The sequence below is a fragment of the Salvia splendens genome, chromosome 3 (genome assembly GCF_004379255.2).
Source record: "Salvia splendens isolate huo1 chromosome 3, SspV2, whole genome shotgun sequence".
NCBI lineage: Eukaryota > Viridiplantae > Streptophyta > Magnoliopsida > Lamiales > Lamiaceae > Salvia > Salvia splendens.
The window spans coordinates 7,059,951-7,082,525 of NC_056034.1; the positions used below are offsets into that span (position 1 = coordinate 7,059,951).

At 39.4% G+C, this 22,575-nt stretch overlaps 3 protein-coding genes and 1 long non-coding RNA gene across 9 annotated transcripts; 2 read left to right on the plus strand and 2 right to left on the minus strand.

The window, feature by feature from the left end:
• Nucleotides 1-1,128: 1,128 nt before the first annotated feature.
• On the minus strand, nt 1,129-1,626 carry LOC121796492. The gene has a single exon (XM_042195332.1). It carries the CDS (start codon nt 1,624-1,626, stop codon nt 1,129-1,131), a length of 498 nt encoding a protein of 165 aa, XP_042051266.1.
• Nucleotides 1,627-6,111: 4,485 nt separating this feature from the next.
• On the plus strand, nt 6,112-8,186 carry LOC121794645. Of its 2 annotated transcripts, none has more exons than XR_006049326.1 (3): nt 6,112-6,229; nt 6,794-6,990; nt 8,054-8,186. It is a non-coding gene; the product is annotated as an uncharacterized LOC121794645 (long non-coding RNA). The 2 variants fall into 2 exon arrangements; XR_006049325.1 differs by lacking the exon at nt 6,112-6,229 and adding an exon at nt 6,238-6,387.
• Nucleotides 7,943-11,659, minus strand: LOC121794643 (metal-nicotianamine transporter YSL3-like). Of its 5 annotated transcripts, XM_042192910.1 has the most exons (8): nt 11,495-11,648; nt 10,992-11,342; nt 9,918-10,093; nt 9,749-9,846; nt 9,541-9,675; nt 9,264-9,453; nt 9,057-9,171; nt 7,943-8,978 (listed from the first exon to the last, which is right to left on the minus strand). In XM_042192910.1, exons 2-8 carry the CDS (start codon nt 11,335-11,337, stop codon nt 8,050-8,052), a joined length of 1,989 nt encoding a protein of 662 aa, XP_042048844.1. In that variant the 5' UTR covers nt 11,338-11,342; nt 11,495-11,648; the 3' UTR covers nt 7,943-8,049. The 5 variants fall into 5 exon arrangements, with proteins under 5 accessions (XP_042048844.1, XP_042048842.1, XP_042048843.1 ...); XM_042192908.1 differs by having other exon boundaries at nt 9,264-9,675; nt 11,495-11,655; XM_042192909.1 differs by having other exon boundaries at nt 7,943-9,171; nt 11,495-11,654.
• Nucleotides 11,660-18,394: 6,735 nt separating this feature from the next.
• LOC121794648 (outer mitochondrial transmembrane helix translocase-like) lies at nt 18,395-21,360 on the plus strand. The gene is made up of 5 exons (XM_042192913.1): nt 18,395-18,677; nt 19,270-19,570; nt 19,881-20,039; nt 20,163-20,458; nt 20,933-21,360. The coding sequence occupies exons 1-5, from the start codon at nt 18,480-18,482 to the stop codon at nt 21,152-21,154; spliced, it is 1,176 nt and encodes a 391-aa protein (XP_042048847.1). The 5' UTR covers nt 18,395-18,479; the 3' UTR covers nt 21,155-21,360.
• Nucleotides 21,361-22,575: the final 1,215 nt, after the last annotated feature.

The following is a 22,575-nucleotide window of genomic DNA, read 5'->3' on the forward strand; positions in this document are numbered from 1 at the left end:
CGAGGTAATTGGGGTCAAATATTCATTGTATTGCAAAAGGGTAAAAACATACAACGAATATTTAAAATAAAATATTCGTCATCTCCACCGTGCATTTTTTAAGAGTGAAAGTGTAGATAGTGAATGGAAGGATTGTGTGAAAATGGTGAAAAAATAGGTGGTAAAGAGTGGTATTTATAGAGGTAATTAAAAAAATTAAAAATTCGACCGAGGACCGCCGGCGCGCCGATCGCCGGCCACTATGGCCGACGCGCCTATAGGCGCGGCGAAAGGACGCCCGACGCGTCCTCGCCCTCGTTTCGCCTATCCGTCGTCCGCCGCCTACCTCCCCCATTTCCTCGTCCGCCCCGGGGGTGGACATCTCCTTCACTATAAACCGCACCGGGACCGCCCCCGCTGGGGCAATAGGCGCAGCGGTCCCATAGTGGATGCTCTAAGGGTCTCCACAATAGTAGAGCCTGTGGTACTGGGCCAAGCCACAAAACTTGGCCTAGGCCACAAAACTTAGCCGGACCATCAAAAATACTTGTTCACACTATAGTGGACAAGCCCAAGCCACCAAATATTAATTTTGTTCATTTTTTGAGGTATTTTAATTTAACTACAATAAAAATTATCGAACTATAATAATTATAAAAAATGCATAATTTAATAAAAATAAAAATTAAAACCAGTTGTATTATAGAAAGGGGTAAAATTATACAATGAAAATTATCGACATTACACAAACTACACCGCGAACGCATATCACACTCTGCCCCCTCCCATACGATTCCATACCTCTTCAACCAAATCAGCCTGCAGTATCGTATATGATGTTTCCCTCCGCATATCGGTGAACCGTTGGATCAAGTATGCATCACTACACGGTACACCTATATGCAGTGGGGCGGTGGCAATACCGTGACTCGTACTAGTACCCTCTTCCGGTGCCCAGCACTCAGCAGCAAATCCTTTGTCATCTATTATCATATTGTGCAATATGATACATGCATACATGATGGAGGCGACATCATTTTCGTGCCAAACTCGTACCGGGCACCGTAGAATGGTCCATCGCGATTGGAGGATACCAAAAGTTCGCTCAACATCCTTCCTAGCACCCTCTTGTTTTGCCGCGAAATAGGATTACTTCGGCCCAACTGGTTGCTGGATCGTCTTGACAAACACGGGCCAACGAGGGCATATCCCATCGGCCAAATAGTATGCCCTGTTATACTGCGTGCCGTTGGCCACAAATCTGACCGTCGGACCCTCACGCCGGCACTCGTCATTGAAGAGATGGGATGACTGAACGTTGATGTCGTTGTTCGACCCTGCGACACCAAAATACGCAGGCCAGATTCGCAAACGGTAGTCAGCAACGGCTTCCAGTATCATCGTGGGGTGTCTCCCTTTGAATACAGATGTGAACTGCCCCTTCCAAGCCACCAAGCAATTCCTCCACTCCCAGTGCATGCAATCGATACTGCCCAACATCCTCGGAAAATGGTGCACCGTCCCGTGCATATCTATCAATCTCTGGCATTCATCGGCATTTGGCTTCCGTAGATACTCCCGACCAAAGATATCCTGGATGCCATTACAAAACTGTCTCAGCGTCCTTAGGGAAGTTGTTTCACCCATATATAGGTATTCGTCGAACATGTCAGCGGGACCTGCATAGGCAAGCTGCCTAATTGCAGCGGTACACTTCTGATATGTCGACAATCCGGGTCGACCGCTAGCATCACGTCGCAGTGTGAAGTACCTGTACCGCTGCGCCAATGTCGTCGCTATATGGATGAAGAGCCGTTGCGACATTCTGAATCGGCGACGAAAAATCTCTAGCGGATAACGGGGGTTATCGCCAAAGTAGTCTTCCATCAACCGTTGGTCGGCCCCGACATGGTCACCATAGATTGTCCGCCGATGATGGAACGACCGAAGGACCGCCACCTCCTCCTCCTCGTCAGCTTCATGTTGCTCCTCTTCAACCAGTTCATCGAACTCCCTATCGACCAATTGTTGAAACTCATCGTCGGAACTCATTTTTTTCAAAGTAAAATTGAGATAAATTGAAAAGAGTAAAGATTGGAATGAGGTAAAAAAATAAGGAAAAATGGGTAGATTTATAGAATTAAGAAAATAAAAAAATAAAAAAAAATCGAAAATGATGGGAGCTGCGGCTCTCGGCCGCTGCAATAGGAGAGTCGCGGCCACTGCCCAAGCGCCGCGGCTGAGCCGCCGGCGTGGCTCTCTCCTGGGCAAACCCCCCACCCCCCGCGGTGAAATTCCATGGCCTGCGTTATAAGGGGCCGCGACTCTCCTATAGTGGACGCTCTAAGATGCTGAAATCGACTTCATATATAACGTTTATTTTCCTTTTTTTTGTACTTGAGAAAAGTAGATTTATGTTATTTAAGTCAAAGTACTACTACCATTTACTAATAAGTTAGTATTAGTTGGAGTACTACTTAGAACACAGTTTTTTGTATATTTCCTAAAAAAATACACAATTTCATTTATGATTAAGAAAAGTAAAAATAGGTAAAGTATCATAGAAAAAAAAATATATGAAGAGAGTTTCCTTCCGCCACACAAATTTTAATACTCCTACTAATATTTAATGGAAAATAGGCCCAAAGTATTTTATCGAGCAATTAAATGTTGGATTTCTTTTGTGTTATGTTTATTTTTTCAATTCAAAAGCAAAGTAAATGGTAGTACTGGCGGCAGAGAATCCGAGGAGTGAGACGACGATTTTTTTTAACAATGTAATTTTTTTAATAATTATGTATGCTTTTTTTGTACTATGTATGTTTTTTAAATAAAGTGGTTGCAATTTCTCCGTATTTGTGTCAAAATTTTAATTCCGTAAATTGTTTAATTCCGTAAATTTTTTAATTTGGTGAATTTGTGAATTTTTATTATTGTGGGAAGTCAGTCGGGATGTCCTTGGGGATGTCCGCCACTGTGCAGTGGGATATCCTTATGACGTGGCAGTGCAGTGGGAAGTCCTTATGACGTGGCAGGAGATGTTTTTGGGATGTCCGCCGGGACATCCGCACCACTGTAGATGCCCTTAGGCCCGTCAAGATTTGAGCTACTGTTGAGCTGAGATATAGTGAGCAGCGTCTGTGTTTAGTATTCAAGATTTCAGTGGTAGATTAGGACCTGAATTACTGTTCACACATCACTATTGAAAAGTAAAAGACTGTTTTATCCCTGCTATTTTAACAAACTTCCCTCTTTAACCTCTCCCTCCTTCCACTCATCAATAATCACTGTCAAGAATTGGTGCATGCAACACAGGGCAGTTTCCACATACTTCAACACCTGCCTTCACCATTATCTTCCTCCTCATCATCATTATCGACATCCCAACTCAATTCCTGCATAGGGACCCAACCTCTGAAGGCGGTCGGTCGCCTCTGCTCTCATATTCATCTCACCATTAACTCCTCGCACTCTCCGCCCATTTCTTCTTTTCATTGTATCTCTTCTTCTTCACCTCTCACACACACTAAATCCCCATTTCTATATATGGATACAATATATACACACGCCTTCATAATTTCAAGAAACATAGCTGTTGAATTTAAATTATCAATTATCAGGAGGGAGAAAGTTTTGAAATTGGAAGGAATCATGGCTTCCCTTTTTGTTGAATTGAAGAAGGGGTTTGTGTTTTGGTGAAATTTTCCATATGTAATGCATCTCTTCCGATTTCAACCCCACCCAGAAATACAATCTGCCTCATCCTTTCCCCAATTCCGCCCTCCAAGTCCCCATCAACAATGACAATCAGCACCCCGACCAGAATGACCCGAGTGCAGACCTGCACAATAACTCGAAAATAAGCCTAAATATGCCCGGAGCTCCGCCTCCACTCTATCTCGCAGCATTTCCGGAGCTCTGCCTCCACCATTGGCGGATCCAGGATTTGTCACCTGGGGTACGAGTCGTATGATAAATAATTACATAACACTAAAAAAACAGAAAATAGCGCTAAAATAATATTTGAAATATTATTCAATTTAGAACTCAATGTATTTTAAAATAAAATAAACCAAAAACTATACATAACATCTAATTTATTTTTCTACTAGTTTTCATTTCCTCAAAGCAATGGACTATATCATCATCAGAGACTTGTAGAAACATTTCTTTCTCAATGAAAGTCACCAAACAATCATTCAAAGGTTGATCACCAATTCTATTTCGCAACTTATTATTCACAAACATTAAATTAAAGAGAGGAATTTATCATTGTCAATTAAACCAACATTACATTAAAGTTTTAACAACATAGCAGCATTGTATTAAAGCTCTTTAATACTAATAGAAATTGGATAAAGGTATTAAATATTTATATCAGGGGCGGTGGAATTGGGAAACAAAATTTATCATTGCAAATCTTTAATATAATAGTCTTTCAAAAATCAAGAAACAAACCTGGAGGCTCTGAGGCTGGATGGTTGGATCGAATGTTCTGCAGTTGAAGGAGCTCCGAGCGCGACACTGCTCCTGCAGCTGCTGATCACCGGATGGGAAGGTGGAGGATTGCTGGACTAAAGGCTTGGTCTGGCAATTAATGTATGGAGGTTTATTATAGATTTTAATTAGGTTTAATTTTTTAATTTAAGTTTTGTCTCAAAGCTTATATTGTGATATTTTCTTAGATGAATCTTCCTTCAATATTCATAGCTATCTTTTGAATTTTTTTATAAAATACTCCATCCGTCCCATAGTAGATGTCACACTTTTCTTTTTAGTTTATCCCACAAAAGATGTCACATTTCATCTTTTGAAAAAAGTTCCCTCTCACATCAGTTATAAATTATTTTTTCTCTCACCACTTAACACACAAAATAACATCTCCTAAAATCTCGTACCATCTCCCAAGTGTGACATCTACTATGGGACGAAGGGAGTACATTACTAATAAAATTATATACATATAATACTAGTAGTAAAAAAATTTGGGGGTACCACCGTCCCCCCTTGTTTTGAATTCCCTCCGACACTGGCCTCCACTCAACTTCTCCGTATTTGCTCATTCCTTCACCATCTCCATTCAACTTTTTATACTTCCCCTCCTCAACAAGACCGGTCGCCGGAATCGCATCATCAATGCCCGCCTCCGGCGAACGCGTCACGAGCTGTTGGTTCTCAGTGCCGGACCTCCGGCTCCAAAACCACATATTCACCTTGCCTCCCATCTCGATTATACTCTCTCATAGACTCATCCTGCATCTAGAAGATATATTTTGGGGAGTGGAGAGGGTAGATGAAGGACTCGATAGTCTTTTTGCCGACAAATCTTGAAGAACTGTTACACTCCAAAACCATAAACCACCAAAAGAGTGTGATATAAAATTGCCCCAAATCAGATGAATAGTGCGGGCCTTGCCCAAAATCATGGGCTTTCAAATTTTCATTTAGAGTATCCACAGTGGGACGGATGTCTCGGCGGACATCCCGACGGACTTCCCAAAAACACTTCCTGCCCCGTCATAAGGACATCCCACTGCACTGCCACGTCATAAGGACATTCCACAGCACAATGACGGACATCCCGACGGACTTCCTACAATAATAAAAATTCACCAAATTAAACAATTTACGGAATTAAAATTTGACACAAATACGGAGAAAATGCAACCACTTTATTTAAAACAAAAAACATACATAATTATTAAAAAAATAAAAAATCGGGAAGTTCACCGGGACGTCCGTCGTGTCAGCGCAACGGCGGACGTCAGACGGACGTCCCCGGAATGCCGCGGAACTCCGGTGTCCGCATCGCACGTCCGCATCCGCCTCCATGCTGCGTAATGGCGGACGTCCCACGCGGATGTACGGCACGCCGGTCGGACGTCCGCCGTTGTGGATGCTCTTAAAACAAGGCGAACACATGAAATGCCAATTTTTAAATCGAAATCTTGCCATTACCGACAAAGTGAACACGTCCTTAAATATTATAAAACACAGTAGTTAATACCCTTGGTTCAGAGTTAATACCCTTGGTTCAGAATGGGCGTAAAATGTGGTGGGTTAACTGACTTGGGCCGGCCCAAATAACTTAAGCCTGGTTATTTTACAATAATCCAACCCAATCCATTTGTTTGGCAACCAAGGAGCAGGCGAAGGAAAAGTGATGGATCACTATGTCTGATGTTTGATTTTCTTCGTTTTCTTACTTTGTTGCTGCTGATTTTTTTTGCTCGGGCGCTACTATTTTATGGTATTTTAGCGACTTTATCAATGCATTGCCTATCAATTTCATAATTCCTGTATAATTGTATTTGCTGATATCAGGATTTGATCTTGTCCATTGCCTATCAATTTGAGAAATTGTATACGCAAGTTGAACTGCGTCGTCGCTATATCGTCTCATTTTCTGTAAATTATTATTCAATACTCGTAGCTATTGCATTCGATCGATCTTTGATAACACCTTTGAGCAGCTGTTCTTTTATATTTGTTTACCGTTTTTTCTGTATTTTGGGGATCTCTGGATCAGATACATTAATCATGCAGTGACCTAGAAATTTGACTATTAGTTTCTTTGATCGATTCTAGTTCGAGGTGAATTGTGATACTGTAACGTATAGTTGCTTGGGATCTCAATCCCATTGATGAAACGCTTCAATTCTATCTATGAACAAAAAAGGACTGAATTTCATTTTTTTTCTTTAAGTTGAGTTTTTGTCTAGTCTCTAAGAGCAGGGGCATTTTATTTTTATGAGAATCAAAATTATTAATGCATTCACCTTTATCTTGTTGATGAAACTACCATTATATGCAGATTGTGGTCCAAGGTTGGACAAGTCACTGCATCCACGTTAAGCAGTATGCTTTGCTTTATTCTTTTGCACCTCAAGGCATAACGTGAAAGATCGATTGCTTGTTGATAATCCATCTCGCAACCACTTACCATGGTGCTAATGCAGAACCTCTCTAGTGGATTCTTGGGTCCCTATCTATGGCCTTGACCATTTGACAGTGAGTTTTTTTTGTAGTGTGTGGCTGTTGGTTGTTTGATGATACGTATGCTAATTGATGAACTAAATCAACATGCACTACACTGTTGCTTTTTCGCCGTATATTCCTATGTGAGGTTAACATGTAGTTCGAGTACTAGAGATGATAATTTGGAATATATTTCTACATGACAATATTAGGTTATGTGTGGTGTGACTTTGTTGCTCCATTGTATGTAGCCATTTCTTGCATAGTTTGGTTTTCAAAAATAAAACACTTTACCTTAGATGGTACTCATATCGGGTGCCATTCATAAATTTGCTGGTGTATAATTGTGTTTGGTCCAGAAGTGGGTATCATTCATATGCCAAGACTCTGTCATGAGATCATTTTATCATTTTTGTTGTAAATTTCTCAAAAGCTTCTTTTCTCTAATGAGAGTATTACTCCAGCTAGTTGAACATTGCTTGGTCTGCAAATGCTGTAATTTGTTTTTCATTATTTGCTAGTTTCCACACGTTCTTTTTATGCGATGTTTTGTACTCTTTTTAGGCTATATTTTCTACTATTATTGAGTTCTCATTACATCACTAGAGCATATTTGCTTAGTTTCCGTGTGGAATCATAAATCGTGGTTTACGTCCAAGTTGAGAGAGTTATTATTGCTGAAAATGAAATATATAAAGTGATGTAGATGAATCTGCTAGTGGGAACATGGCACTTTAGTATTTTATCCACATCATTTTCAGAATAATCTTTGTGCATCTTGCTTTTGCTCTTGTTACTACATCAGATATGGCCAAGCGAAAATCTATGTGAGATGTGGCGATGGCCTACGCACTGCAAAGTTCTATTCTGCTCCTCTTCCTTTGCCCATGGCCGTGTCTTTCCTCCAATTTTCTTTACGTGCTAATTTGTTGCACAGTTTAGTACAGTATCATGCGTAAAGCACATGCACATCAAGTCAGGCTTCTTTACATTAACTGCGAGTTTATTTCAGTGATTTGATGTTAATTTATATATCTGACAAAAATGATTGTAAGGGTTATTACTACTAGGACTAATGCTAACATTGGTTTGTCAGGAGGTCTTTGTGGGAAAGAAGCTCATGCAGATTGGAGGATTGACCTTGGCTAGGGCAAGAATGGAGGAAGGGAGAATCCACAATCCATCCCCACAAATTAGACCCGATGCGACGGCCGGGATCATGAGGCCGGCCTTTGTGCTATCAAATCTATGCCAAAGATACACGATCAAGCTCCCAACACACATATCAATCGCAAAGTAAGCTCCCACAAGGAAAGGTACCGCCATTGCCATAGGGAGAGGAACCCATTTCCCCAACTTCTCTGGTATGGTGTCTCTCAACAAGTTGGCCGCCACAGCAAACGCGAAGAATCCATAACAGAGCTGCAAGCAGTGGTGAGGCAGGGCGGAGAAACCCTCAACTCCGAGAATGGCCATGTTTCTATATATGAGTGCATAAGGGGCTTTGTATTCCCCATCTGGATTCCCCACATCAAAGGCTTTGTAAAAGAGGAAGAATGAGAGAGGCGCCACTATGCAGCCAATGGCAGTCCCGATTCCCTGGCTGATCAGCATTGATCTAGGCGATGTTAGGGTGAGGTGGCCCGTCTTAAGATCATGCATCAAGTCAGAGGATATGGAGACGATGGACTTTATCAGACCGCACCCAATTAGTCCAGCAACGACCCCGTTCTCCTTCCCTGACATTGCAGCAAGCACGAAGAGAGCCACTTTGCCATAGTTATATGCCATGTTCATGTCAGTCAGACCAGCTCCATAAGCGTTACAGAAGCTTAAAGATGGGGCGAGAACGTAGGCCACCACCACATAGTACCACTTGAGCTGAGGAAACATGATTGGGATCACAATTATGGAAATCACAGAGAAAATCGTGTACCCCAAACATGCCACCCAAATGGGAATGCTGTCTCGTATGAATACTTCGTTCCGACGAAGATCATCTAAGCTTTGATTCTTGTCTTCTGAGAAAAAAGAAAGAGTTCTCTTGTCAGCAAAAGATACCGAGAGATTCCAAGAATCACAAAAAGTTGCCTCTCCACCTGTTTTGATATTCTTGTTGTTGAATGCAGAATGCATGCTTCTGGCTGTGAAAAATAGGGTCTTGAGAAAATTGTAAAGACCATCACCAAGAATGAGGGCAATCGATATGAACACCTATGGATCCAAATGAACAAATCTTATGATTTGTTCAAATAAAATGATAACAGAGTATGAAGAAGAAAAGTTTGAAACCCAACTAAACAGACCTTGTAACCGTTTAGACTCTTCATACTACTCTCCTTGATGTCGTCGGGAAACCAGTCCCCTTTCTTGTTACTTATCAGCGGCCACATAACGCCCCAAGAAAGCACAGCCCCGACGAGCAAGGACAAGTTCACCAGGTGGGAGCAGATCATTCCTGCTCCTACGTAGGTCATGCTGAAATCAAACATAAATCTGCAGGATTCAATATATGGCGTCAGTTCAGCTGCAAACTTGTCAAAATCAAGAAAGAAAGAGGAAGGTGCTTGGATGGAACCCGACGTTTGTTTCCACGCTTTCAACCCAAACGTCGGGAAGTTGATGAATCCACAACTCTCCCCGCCCGAATAGAACCACTGGAAGAAACTCCACACGAAACTCAGCGTGAAGAACTTGGTAAACCCTTGAACCTGTTTCCTGAAATATGCAAGCAAAGCTGTGTATAAGAAGCCACCCAATGATGCAAACAGGAAAGAAAAAGAAAACATACTTTGCCATCTTATCTCCTTTAGAAGTGTGGAATCCATTGATAAGAACAGCAGTTGCAGTTCCGCTTGGATAAGGTAATTTGTAATCTATAACCATAATCTGCACAAAATGAACATGCATCAGAAGTGATAAAAACAGTGTCACATCTCTAACTCTCTCTCTCAACCTACCTTTCTGAGTGGAACCAAAGCTAACAAACCAACAAAGCTAACAACAAACAGAAATCCAATCATCCAATCAAGCCCAGGCTCTTTGGAACTCCCAGTTGGATTCCCCTCCGTGTCTCCTCCTCCGGCTAGCTCGTACGTCCTCTTATTCAATCCCAGAAGATAAGACCCAAATCCACCTATCACAATTCACCACACCACATCCAGTCACAAAAAAAAAAGAAACAAGAAAAAAGAAAAAAAATAATAACGGAGTACCTCCCACCTATGCGGCACGGATACGGATACGCGTATCAGTATCCGAAGGATACGGATACGCGGATACGGCTCTTTCCCAAACAACCCGATACGCGGATACGTTTTAACTATTTTTTTAATAAATAATAATAGTGCATAATAAATTACAAAATAGATATTCTAATGTTATTATACAAATAAAAATAATAAAATTACAAAATATTAAAAGCTAAAGTCAATTTCTTTTATGGTCGATTACACCACATCGATTTTTTGGTTATACTTATCCATATTACCAATAATATTGATCAAAATATTTATTTATAGTTACAAAATTAGACAAAGTTAATGGAGTAATAAATTGGCCCAAAAAATGAGCCCCAAATATACTCCTTTTCCATCGTGACTACTTCTTGCCCAATTCATTCTCCCATTTCCAATTTTCTTCAATCCCTAGTTGAGGCAATAGCGGCGCCTCCCCTTTCTTCTTCTTCTTCTTCTTCTTCTTCTTCTTCATATCCGATTAACTGTCAATTTTGTTCCCAAATCGGATTGAAGTTCGTAAATTGAAAGTTGCGAAGTTCTTCGACAGAGATGGACGTTGATTTCGAAGAGGAGAACCTCAGATCTTTGCAGATAGAGGAGGATGAAGGCCCAATACGGCCCAGCTCGCGGATACGCCGAAGGATACGTATCGAATCTGAGGTTTCTCGGCCCAATACGGCCCAGCTCGCGGATACGCCCAGGATACGTATCGACGGTGTATCCGTCGCGTATCGGTATCGGATACGTATCCGATACGTGATACGGCAACAGGGTGGCGTATCGGTGTTATATAGCCTCCCACAGCTATGCTGTAGCAAGCAACAGCACAGGTCTGGATAATGGTGTTCTCTTGTCTGGTGAAAGGAGCTGCAACGTAACCGGCCTTGTGGAGAAGCTTAGTCCAAGTAGAGATGAAGACGAATGCGAGAAGCGCGGCTGACACATTGAGGTTGGGAACGAGTCCTGTAGTGAGGTTGAGCTTCATCACGATGATGCTGTAGATGCTTCCGATCAATAAACTCGCTGCGATTCCGCGAACTGTGATCTGATCTCTCCATGGAGGAATCCTCTTCGCATCCTCCGCTACTTCTCTCGTCTCCTCCAAATCCGCTCTCTCGATTTCCATCTCACTGCTCCCCATTTCTGCTGCACAACAAAAAAGGGGGGGGGGGGGGGGGGAGTTATCCACCTTTTTTCTGCAATCATGAGACTGAATACACTTTTTCTACTAGTATATAATTATATGAACTCGTCATCTTAATTCCTATTTCATCAAATAATAGTATTATCCTCTTTACCTGATGAGATTATGCGTAGCTATGAGAAATGAAACTCGAAATTTAAAGCAGAAAATGTTGACGGTTGAAAAAAATCCAGAAACGATGCAGTACACTAGTGAGTAGTACAAAAATGAAAACAGTATTTTTATGTTCTAGTACGAAAAGGAGATCGATCCTAATCCCATATTCAAACAGATGGTGGATAGAAAATGATGCGTCTTCTTTCTTCTAGTTGACCTACTTTTAGCTTTCCACTCTCAAATCAGCCATCAATTATTCGCTCCAAAAATATAATTAGTCACTTTTTTTCATCTCTAGCAGGAGTAGATGAAAACTGCCGTCTCTCTCACTGAATATCATGGCGTGTGGTTGGAACATGGATATTAATTCTGAGATTCGAATTGATTTGGAAATGAGTTGACAAAAGCAAAGATAGTTTTTCTTCTTTAATGGCGTTCATATCTGTTCTCGGCCTCGTCTTTGTCTTTATGTTTCATCAATGTAATCCTTCTTTCATTCGGTTCAATCCTACAATAACATTTTCTAGTTATTTTTAGATGTTTGTTATTAGAGCATCAGCAATGGCGGACATCCACGCGGAATTTTCACCGGCGTGCGGGAATTTCGTGGCGGACGTCCGTCATTGCGCGTCCCAGGTACGGATACGGAATTCCGCAAAGGAATTCGTAGTTCCGCGGTGTTCGGCGGAATTCCACGGGGAATTCCGTGCGGACGCCCGCGGAATTCCGCTTTTTTCATTAAATGTTTTTTTTTTCGATTCCTATATATACATCCCGTTGAACTTTATTTCATTTGTACCACTTGTATTAACAAGTTTTTCTCTCTCTCTAAAAATACATTTCTTTCTAATCAATAATGGAGCACCACGAGAGTGATTCCCCGCCTCGAACGAGTCACCGACGCCCCATTTTTCCATCGGCGGGAGTACGCCGATGTCCGCTGCGATGCCGGCGGGGATGATGCCCCAGTCTTAGATGCCACCGGGAATGATGCCCGGGTACTACAACATGTACCCGCAGTGGTATGTGATGATGCCCCAAATGCCGAGGATGATGCCCCAGATGCCGGGGATGATGCCCCAGATGCATGGGTCGCCTGTCGCTGCCCGGGGGGGGGGGGGGGGGTTAGGCAAGGGGGTCCCCCAATCGCCGGTGGACAACGTCTATCGGCCCTTTATGGATTTACTGTCGACAGACAACCCAGCGAGCTCTCCTCTCGAGACTCAGTTCGCTGGCGTCGACACGTTCTCGTTCGAGGAGTTGGGGCTTTCTCCGGTCCAGGATACTCCCGCCAGCGCACCACCGGCGATAGGGAGGGCAGGGAGGACTGGGTGAATGAGGGGCAGGGGACGGGGCGTCCCGGTGTACGGAGGCGAGGTGGGGGAGGGATCCAGCGGGAACAAGAGGACCGTCTGGAGCATGGACGAGTGCGTCGCTCTTGCGAAGGCGTGGATCAGTGTAGTGGAGGATCCATACGTCGGGGTGAACCAACACATCGATCGGATGTGGTGGCTCATTAGCCAAAGCTACCTCCAGTTCAAACCGCAAGGGGGGAAGGCGCACAACGCGGAGCAATGCCAGAAACAGTGGGAACGGTTGAAGAGGCAGCTCAGCCGATTTGCCGGCATTTACACAAACAACCTCCACTCGGCAACCAGCGGCATGTCTGCCGAGGATGTGAAGCTGCTGGCTCATCAGCAGTTCCCCGACGCTGAGAAGGGCTTCGGGGAATTCAAGTATTGGTCGATGTTTCTTGTGGTGCAGTCTTCGCCCAAGTTCACTGCGGGTGTTGAATCTGGCTGGCCGAAGCGGACGAAGATCAGCGCCTCCGGAGAGTACAGTAGCAGTGCTGGTTCCGCGGAACTCCCCCCGCCGAGGCAGAGTTTCCCACACCCACATCGTTAGGCCGCCGCCGTCGCCCGGTTGGGCAAAAGTGCGCGACGCGGATGTCGAGGGGAAGCACCAGCGGATCCGCCGAGGGTCAATCGGCAGCACCCCCCCACCCAAAACGATCCCGAGAGCCCCTCATTCGCTCGCATCGCGGCACATGAAACCTTGTTACGTGCGATGGTTGAATGGCGCCAAGCGACATACCCCCATTACAAGCGGAAGCTTAAGCCCCTCCTCGACAGTATGCGCATCGATTTGGGGTTCGACGGGATGTCGGACGATGACGGCGAGGGGGGCGGCGGCGCCGACGGCGAGAGGACTGGCGACGAGGAATCCAAGGAGTGAGAAGCCAATTTTTATTTTTATAATAATGTACTTTTTTTTAGTAATTATGTATTTTTTTTAATAAAGTATGGTTTTTTTTAAAAATAAAGTGGTTGCATTTTCTCCGTATTCGCGTCGAAATTTTAATTCCGTAAATTATTTAATTCTGCAAATTGTCTAATTTGTGAATTTGTGAATTTTTTTTAATGTGGAAATTCCGTCGGGAATTCCGCTACTGTGCAGTGGGAATTCCGTGTAACGTGGCATGGCAGAGGGAAGTCCGTATAACGTGGCAGGATGTGTTTTTGAGAATTCCGCGAGGAATTCCGTCGGGAATTCCGCTCCATTGTTGATGCTCTTAGTCTCTTTTTTGACAAGGAGATAGTATTTGTTAAGTATAGTGGGTTTTGATTAAGAAAAAACTTAGTAGTTCATAATTTGCTAATACTATATCATTTGCAATTTTAATTAAAAGAATATTGTCATCTGAACTTTGATGTAATAATGTTAGAAAGATTTTTTATACTTGAATTTCTAAATTCCTGTCCCAAAATAAAAATATCTCATTTAAATTGAAACAAAGAGAGTACCATTTTTATAATTTCACAATATAATCTTAGATAGATAATTATATCATAATGAGTCATAACAATCGACTTATATCTTTCATGTCTTCTATATCCTAAAATTAGTCATATTACATGTCGACTTTCACTCTATAATCTATTCGTCTTCTATAACCTAAAATTAGTCATAAATTACATGTCGACTTTCACTCTATTTCTATGTCTCAAGTCACCAAACCAAATTCTCAACCACAAGATACATATAATGCTTTCTATGTCTAAGTCACCAAACCAAATTCTCAACCACAAGATACATATAATGCCATCTTATCAGTATTCTTACCACTATCCTTGATTAAAACTTGTATTTTTGGGCTTGTGATAGGATAAACCTCCTATCGGGCTGATCGGCGTCCGTAGATCGGCAATCGATAAATGTTTGTCGCGGGCGAGTGCCCGTCGAGCACGACGGTTTTCTCACTTGAAGAAGAGAATGGACGATAATATTGATATTCTTGATTGATTTATCAAATGATTACAATAACTCCTATTTATAATGCTAATAACTAACTTACTTAACAAGAAAACAAAGATATTGAAAAGATACGGAAATAAACAAATATGTGGAAAAGATACGCAAATCTCTAATTTAACTAACTAAATAATGCTCGTATCAACTTGCCCGATATGAGATTTGTTAATGGACATAAAAGAAGAGATGAAAGAGAAAAGATAACAAGAAAATGATACCGAAGATAAAGGTAATAATTTGGCAAAATTGCTCCTATACGCTAGAGGATATTTTAGTCTAAAAAAATTATAAAATGTACTCCCTTGGTTTCCCTCATAACTGAGGTGGAAATTTTTGCCACGGAATTTAAGAAATGAATGTTTATTGTGTTAAGTAGATAAATAAAAAAGTAAAAGAGAGAAAATAATAAAGAGAATAGCGTAAAAAGTTAATAAATTAGAGAGAATAAAGTAGGAGAGAGTAAAGTAAGAGGAAAAATGTGTTAATTATACTATATATGGAAGTGATTCAACTATAAGAGAACTTCCAAAAATGGAAAAATGACCCAACTACGAGAGAATGTAGGGAGTAAAAGTTTTCCAGTGATATTAAATTAAAGTTTAGAGATGTGTGGTGATATTTTTAAAAATTATAGGATGCAATAATACTCCCTCCGTCCCCTAAAACAGAAATTCTTTCCTTTTTGGTTCGTCTCCTAAAAATATAAACTTTCTATTTTAGGAAATTTTTTTCTCTCTAATGAGTTGAGACCCGTTTTCCACTAACACATTTTTCTTTCTATTTCTCATAATTTACTAAATTTGCATTAAAACTCGTACAGTTGCAAAAGTTTTTATTTTTAGAAGACTGGAAGAATTGTTATAGCAAAGTAGAGATTAAAAATATAATTTTCTCTTTGGATACAAGTGTACATTCTCCATCCAATTATGTGCGAATAATTGTTAATTTTTTTTTATTATTATCATACCGTGGGGTTCTGAAATTTCTGGAGAATATGAATAAGCACAATCTGGTGTAATAATGAAAAGGGAAGTATAATCCTTTAGGACATTCTATGCTTGGTGTAATATTTTAATATGGATTATTGCATAGGAGAGCAAGTTGTTTGATATTATAACTTATAAGCGACGTGATGATACTAAATATGGAAGTTTTTGAGAGGGTAGAGGAATTTTATAAGTTTTCAAATCGTTGGATGGCATTTTCCTATCTGAGTTTAAAATTCAATTTTGACGGCCATGAACCAATACTTTTCCCATTAAATATTGACCAAACTCAATGATAAAGAAGAAAATGATGGACAGAAATTTGAAATGGTGGAGTAAATAAAAAGTGTAAATAAAGGTAGAAAATTTTACACTCCTAGCATGGTCAACTCTCTAGAATTGCTTCACTATTAGAATGAATGGATTCCTAATAAGATATAATTAAATTCTAATCCATTAGCATATTTTTAGGTCTAAGCTTGTTATACGAATATATAGTAGTAGAAACTAAGCTTATATATCCAATACCCCCTCTCTGTTTCCAACTAAGTTAAGTCACTTCTTTTTTACACTCGTTTTAAAAAAATTGTAAAAAATAGTTAAAATGGAAATATAATAAAGTAAAAGCGAGAATAACGTATATAACACCTTTCTTTATATTATTCTCGCTTTTACTTTACTATACATCCACTTTAACTATTTATTATGATTTTTTCAAATTATTCTCGCTTTTACTTTACTATACATCCACTTTAACTATTTATTACGATTTTTTCAAAACGAGTACGAAAAAGAAGTGACTCAACTTAGCTGGGACGGATGGAGTACAGTATATTTGTTCCGTGCGTTGTTAAAAATATGTATATGATTTAATTTATGGTTTATAACAAAGGGTCGAGACACATTTTGTATGCCTAATTATTAATATCAGTGTGTTAAATATTGTGGGAAAATTCATCTTGACTAAGAGTAATCTGGGACCAAATTCCTATTTGAATAACATTAAATTAGTTACATGTAGTACTACCAAGTAACCAAACTAAACTGTTTGATGACTAAAGATATCAAATTATTAGTTTTGGATGTTTATGTTTGAAAAAACATTAATTTAATGTGTACGATCCGCCGATACTATAAATTTTGCCGAAGTATTGATTCGAGTTTACCAGATAAAAGAAAGATATATTTTTCGAAAAAATCTTATAATTGCACTAACATTCTATAAGTTGAGGGATTTGGATAATAAAAGAAAGATAATAAGTTGATTCGAGTTTACCAGATAAAAGAAAGATATATGTTTACCAGACAAAACATTTTTTTTAATAATAAAAAAAAATTATTTTTTTAATGTTTTGTGAGGTGCACAGCAGTGCTGTGCACCGCAGGGGATCCAAATCCTAAGTTGAGTCTATCATGTCAGATTTTTTAAATATATTTTTAATATAATCTATACGCCTATATGAGCTGGATTTAATAAATGTGTGCGTGATAGTAGTAAATTGGTTGTGGAATTGAAAGCAATGCGATAGAAATATGAATCAAAGGCGATGTATGTTGAGAAACAAGAGAGTAGCAGTTATTCTCTGCTGCTGCCATTTTGCAGCATTTGTTAAACCAATGTATTAATTATTTTTACCCTATTATATTTATAAATATCGATGAGATCTTGCTCAGTTGATAAACCTGGGACGTCAAAATCTCCCCTTTCATACCAAGTAGCTGCAAAATCCAATCTTTACTTAACTTCTTAAATTGTGTGTACGACAATTTTTAAGTTAATTAGTAGTATGATTTTTAAATAGCAACCGGGAAGAATTAATCATGATAAAGAAACTTCTAAGTACGTAGCTTTATTTAATTAGATTGTTAATAACCACGGTGATATCATTACAACATGACTAAGATGGAATCACAATGGATGGCTGTACAATGTTTTCAACAATTAATAAACACAACTAAATGCTTCCTTTTCATTCTAATTAATTTATTACTAACGGAGTTCCATCTTTTTAAGTATTTATTTACATTACATGTAAATATTTTATTAGTTCTATTCGAATAAATTTTGGTAGCAGCACCGAGTAAATTTCCTCCCATAAACACTTGCAAGCCATATAGAGAAAAATAGATCACGTTAAAATATCAGATACGATAAACTCGAGCTAGAAGACCAGCTTAGATTCGTTCTTTGATTTGAAATTTTTTTTATTGTGGGAATTAATTATTGCATTGTATTGTTGTACTTGTATATATAGTGCATGCGTCGGTGACAGATAATATCTACATTCCTACCTAATTAATTGTATTTGTAGGTGCATAACGCGAGTTAATGGTATTCAAGACTACGTATTACATGTCAATATCATTTAACTACACTAACCTACTAAACCCACTAAATTTTACGATTTTTATATTCTAAAATAATACTAATACACATTTTGAAAAATATTACAAAACCAAAGAGTGATAAGTTATTGGTTTTTGTGTAGTAGAAAAAGCCCATAAATAAGTGGGCCAACCCATAAACAAAAGACAAAAACTAAAATGAAGTGAGCCCAATAGAAAAGGGTAGATTCGTAAGATCATATCGTCGACTCGTCTCCCTAACGATTTTCATTTCCCCCGAAATCCATTGCAGAAAGCAAGGGGAATCAAATAAAGCAGAAGTAATTCGCAAAAAACAAAATGAGAAGGAATTCGGGTGAGAATATCGTGCAAGAGTTGATTCTGTACGCGGCCAGCGCCGCCCTCAGTTGTCTAGTGCTGTTCGTTGGCCTGAAGCAATTGGACCCCAACCGCGAAGCCTCCAAAAAAGCCCTACAACAGAAGAAGGAGATCGCTAAGCGTTTAGGACGGCCTCTTATCCATACCAATTCTTATGAGGTTTCCATTTCATTTCACTTACTGCACGTTTTGGCGCATTACGAGTTCGTTTATCGATTGTTCATGCTTCTGAATTGTTTGAAAATTCTGCGCAGAACTAATAATGCCTTTGGATTTTTTTGCTGGAGTTGATTAATGCGAGTACTTACTTTTGTCTATCAATTAACCGTGGCTGATTACATTGTTGAGTTTGTTTGTTTGGGATGTTCAATAAGTTTTGGAATTATAGGTCTTTTCTAGGGATAGTAATGATTGAAATATGGTTTTAGGATCCAATATTTGTAAGAGTTTGGTGTGTAGATAATGTCAGCTATCCTTTGTTGGATTGACAAGTTTCCGAAATAATCTAGAGGTAATTTGAAGTGAGTTCTGAAGCTCTTTACTATGTTTTGATTGTTTAGCTTACGGTTTATGTTATTGGATTTAGATCATATGCAAAATAACAAATATGCTCTACGCTTTAGGATGTTGAAAATTATCCTTGTATTAAAAAATGAACTATCTGCTAATGTTTGACTTCGCTTGCATGTCGTTCTTGATGCTGGGAGTTTACGATCTAACCTTTACCACTCATGTACTCAAATATATGTAGGATATAGTAGCTTGTGATGTAGTCAACCCAGAACACATAGATGTGAAATTTGACAACATTGGAGGATTGCATGGCATTAAACAAACATTATATGAGTTAGTTATTCTACCGCTGCAAAGGCCTGAGCTATTTTCTCATGGGAAACTTCTTGGTCCACAAAAGGGAGTTTTGCTCTACGGACCACCCGGCACTGGGAAGACGATGCTTGCAAAAGCAATTGCAAAAGAGTCTGGAGCTGTCTTCATTAATGTCAGAATAGCCAATTTAATGAGCAAATGGTTTGGTGATGCGCAAAAACTAGGTGCGTAAACTGTACTAGCGAACTCAAGTTCTTTCGTGCCGTTGCATCTACTAGATGATGACTGACTTTTAGGTATCTCTGTATCTGAAATTGAATGAGAAACAAGATGTTGCTACATACTCCTCCTTTGTTTTATTGAATGCCCTAGTTTATTGCTTCTTATTATTAGAATTACTCCGTATGTTTAACTTGAACCTCGAGGCAGTACCTCAGTGACTAACTTGTTGCTACAAACAATATTTGAGTGATAATGTGTCTAACTGTCTACCCTATTCTTGTAATGATTTCTTCTATACTTGTTGATCTTCAGTGACTGCTGTGTTCACCTTGGCGTACAAACTTCAGCCTGCAATCATCTTCATTGATGAAGTAGACAGTTTTCTGGGTCAGCGCAAATCTTCAGACCATGAAGCACTAACGAACATGAAAACTGAATTCATGGCTTTGTGGGATGGTTTCACCACAGACCGTGAGTTTTCTCTCTATCACTCTGGATAATACTTAATGTTTTCTGCTTTATCAATATTAGTTATGGTGGAACCTAATGTGTCAATTCATTCTGTTAGGTGACTGTATGGTTTTTTTTGTGCAGAAAATGCTAGAGTTATGGTACTAGCTGCGACCAATCGTCCATCAGAACTTGATGAAGCGATTCTTAGACGCCTTCCACAGTCATTTGAAATTGGGTTGCCTGATCGTAAGGATAGGGTTGCAATACTCAAAGTGATATTGAAGGATGAGACTGTCGAAGATGACATTAATTATGAGCGGATAGCTGAACAATGTGAAGGTTATACTGGTTCGGATCTTCTTGAGCTCTGTAAAAAAGCTGCATATTTTCCAATAAGGGAATTGCTGGATGATGAGAAATCCGGAAAACCATCAAAGGTAATTATTTGATTTCTGTTTTTTCCATCATGCTTGCAGGTAAATCCCTTCCATAAGTTTAACTTTCATACATGGCATAAAATGTATTGTTGAAATCAGCAATGACAGGAATTTGCAATTAGTTTGGTAGGTTCTCTTATTCGATCAATCATATCTTGATGTAGAGCTAAGCAGCAAGAACACCTTTAAGTTGTGGATCCCCTCCAAACCCCCCTATGGAGTATAACAAATAAAGTATCTCCCAAATCCCCATAACGAACAAAGACTTGTGCGAGGAGGTTTATTCGATTTTCTTCATTGATTGCTCCTTGTGTCTGTTGTTATGGCTTAGAATTTTGTGATTGCCTAACTCTGAATTTTAGCTTACCTATCCAAGTATATGTTGTCCTTTTTTTGGTGATGTTATGAATGCATTAGGTTTTAGTAGATGTGAAACTGGAAAGTGATTCATTATTGGTGTTATTTCTATTTTAGGAGCCTAGACCACTATCACAGTCAGATTTGGAGAGAGTAATTTCTACAACCACCAAGACGAACGTTGCTGCAGTAGAATTTGGCAGATTAAGCTCACAATCATCGGGATTGTTTCAGCAAAGAGATTCAGATGATTATCAGGTCCAGGCCGCAATTGGCGAGCTATCCAGGCTTGTCGTTTCACAAATTCTGAACCTTCAGACAAGCGCCCAAGATCCGTGATTTTCAGTATCCATCGCACGGCTCGTCATAGACTGGACCGCTCAACTGTGAGATACATGTGCAAGTGGTTTATCATACTAATACAATAACTTGGGTAGAAGTATTGTTTTAGAATTGATTACTTTTGAGTTATGGCCGATCCCATCCAACATCTTGGGAAATTCTTTCATTGCAATGGTATGAAAATGATGACACTTTGATCATCAGTTGTCGACCCCCACCAATTGAAAATGGTGAATCTCTCGTCACCATCATTACTGATTTACGTAGGTTTCAGTGATTTCGAAATCAAGGCAATCAGAAATTGTTAAAAGTCCTTACGTGCGAATAGTAATATTTTCTTCGATCATCACAGATGGAATTTATGATGGCAGGCATTTCATTACCGGCCCCAGTATAAATATATATTGAAGCATTATTACCGGATATATTTACATTGACTAATTATTACTGATTTGAATATATGAAGTCCCACATTTGACTTTAGACGGATAATATGGTATGGGTTAAATTCTAACCAAAGTTTTCAACCCAAAATTCCGTCTTCATAATGAAGGGGTGTGTCTGGCCGTGGGGAAATATACAATAGTACTATAGTAGTAGATGTATACAGTAGCATTTTGTTTTAAATTCAGTCATGTCAAATCATTATGATTGTTTTCATGTAAACATAAATGTACACTTATTTCATTACGAAAGTACTTCCCATCTACGTATTAATTGTAAACTAGCTAGTTGTGCTATATCAGAGATTAGGGCTGCACAAAAATAAATTTCGTCTCTCTTCTCGGATTTGAACGTTAAGCAGTCAATTGTGTCATGCAGTCCACGATATTAAATAAATAATGTAGTACTACTCATAATTTAATCTATTCGCATGCTTATGAATGCTCTAGGGAAAAAAACAATCTTCTACAAACGTAGATTAATGCATATTTAACTGGACCTTAGTTCTTAACTATTAAATGGATAAGAAGAGACAAAATGCGTGGTATGTGTGAAATAGTATTATAAAATAAGTAATAAAATATCAGATTAAAATTAAATTAGAAGGCCTCTTGGCATTTCTACTATACTTTCTTTATATCAAGTGATTGTTTGCGGTCAAATTGAAATAGATAAAAAAAAAACAGGGGTGAATTATTTGACAATATTCAAAGGCCACCGTTGGACTGCGTAGGGCACTAAAATGTTGAAGCTTGAATTGCCCATCTTTTTGGGGAATCAAATTTCTTCTCCTCACTTATTGCCGAATGAATAAATGAATCATCATATGTCGTTGTATTTGAATAAGTTCACTATCTTTGCCAGCATAAAGGAAAAGCTGCAAAAATTATCACCTTTTTCTTTATGTATTAATTTATAGGTAAGGTTTTCATTTCCTATAGATGGTATCCGGCATTCAAAGCCAGTAGCAAAAA

Coding starts and splice junctions, on each gene's coding strand:
- LOC121794648 (XM_042192913.1), top strand. CDS start 18,480: ATGAGAAGGAATTCGGGTGAGAATATCGTGCAAGAGTTGATTCTGTAC. Junction 18,678..19,269: donor TCCATACCAATTCTTATGAG/GTTTCCATTTCA, acceptor AAATATATGTAG/GATATAGTAGCTTGTGATGT. Junction 19,571..19,880: donor TGGTGATGCGCAAAAACTAG/GTGCGTAAACTG, acceptor GTTGATCTTCAG/TGACTGCTGTGTTCACCTTG.
- LOC121794643 (XM_042192907.1), bottom strand. CDS start 11,337: ATGGGGAGCAGTGAGATGGAAATCGAGAGAGCGGATTTGGAGGAGACG. Junction 10,094..10,991: donor CTACAGCATAGCTGTGGGAG/GCTATATAACAC, acceptor GAATTGTGATAG/GTGGATTTGGGTCTTATCTT. Junction 9,676..9,748: donor AAAGGAGATAAGATGGCAAA/GTATGTTTTCTT, acceptor TGCATATTTCAG/GAAACAGGTTCAAGGGTTTA.
- LOC121796492 (XM_042195332.1), bottom strand. CDS start 1,626: ATGGGTGAAACAACTTCCCTAAGGACGCTGAGACAGTTTTGTAATGGC.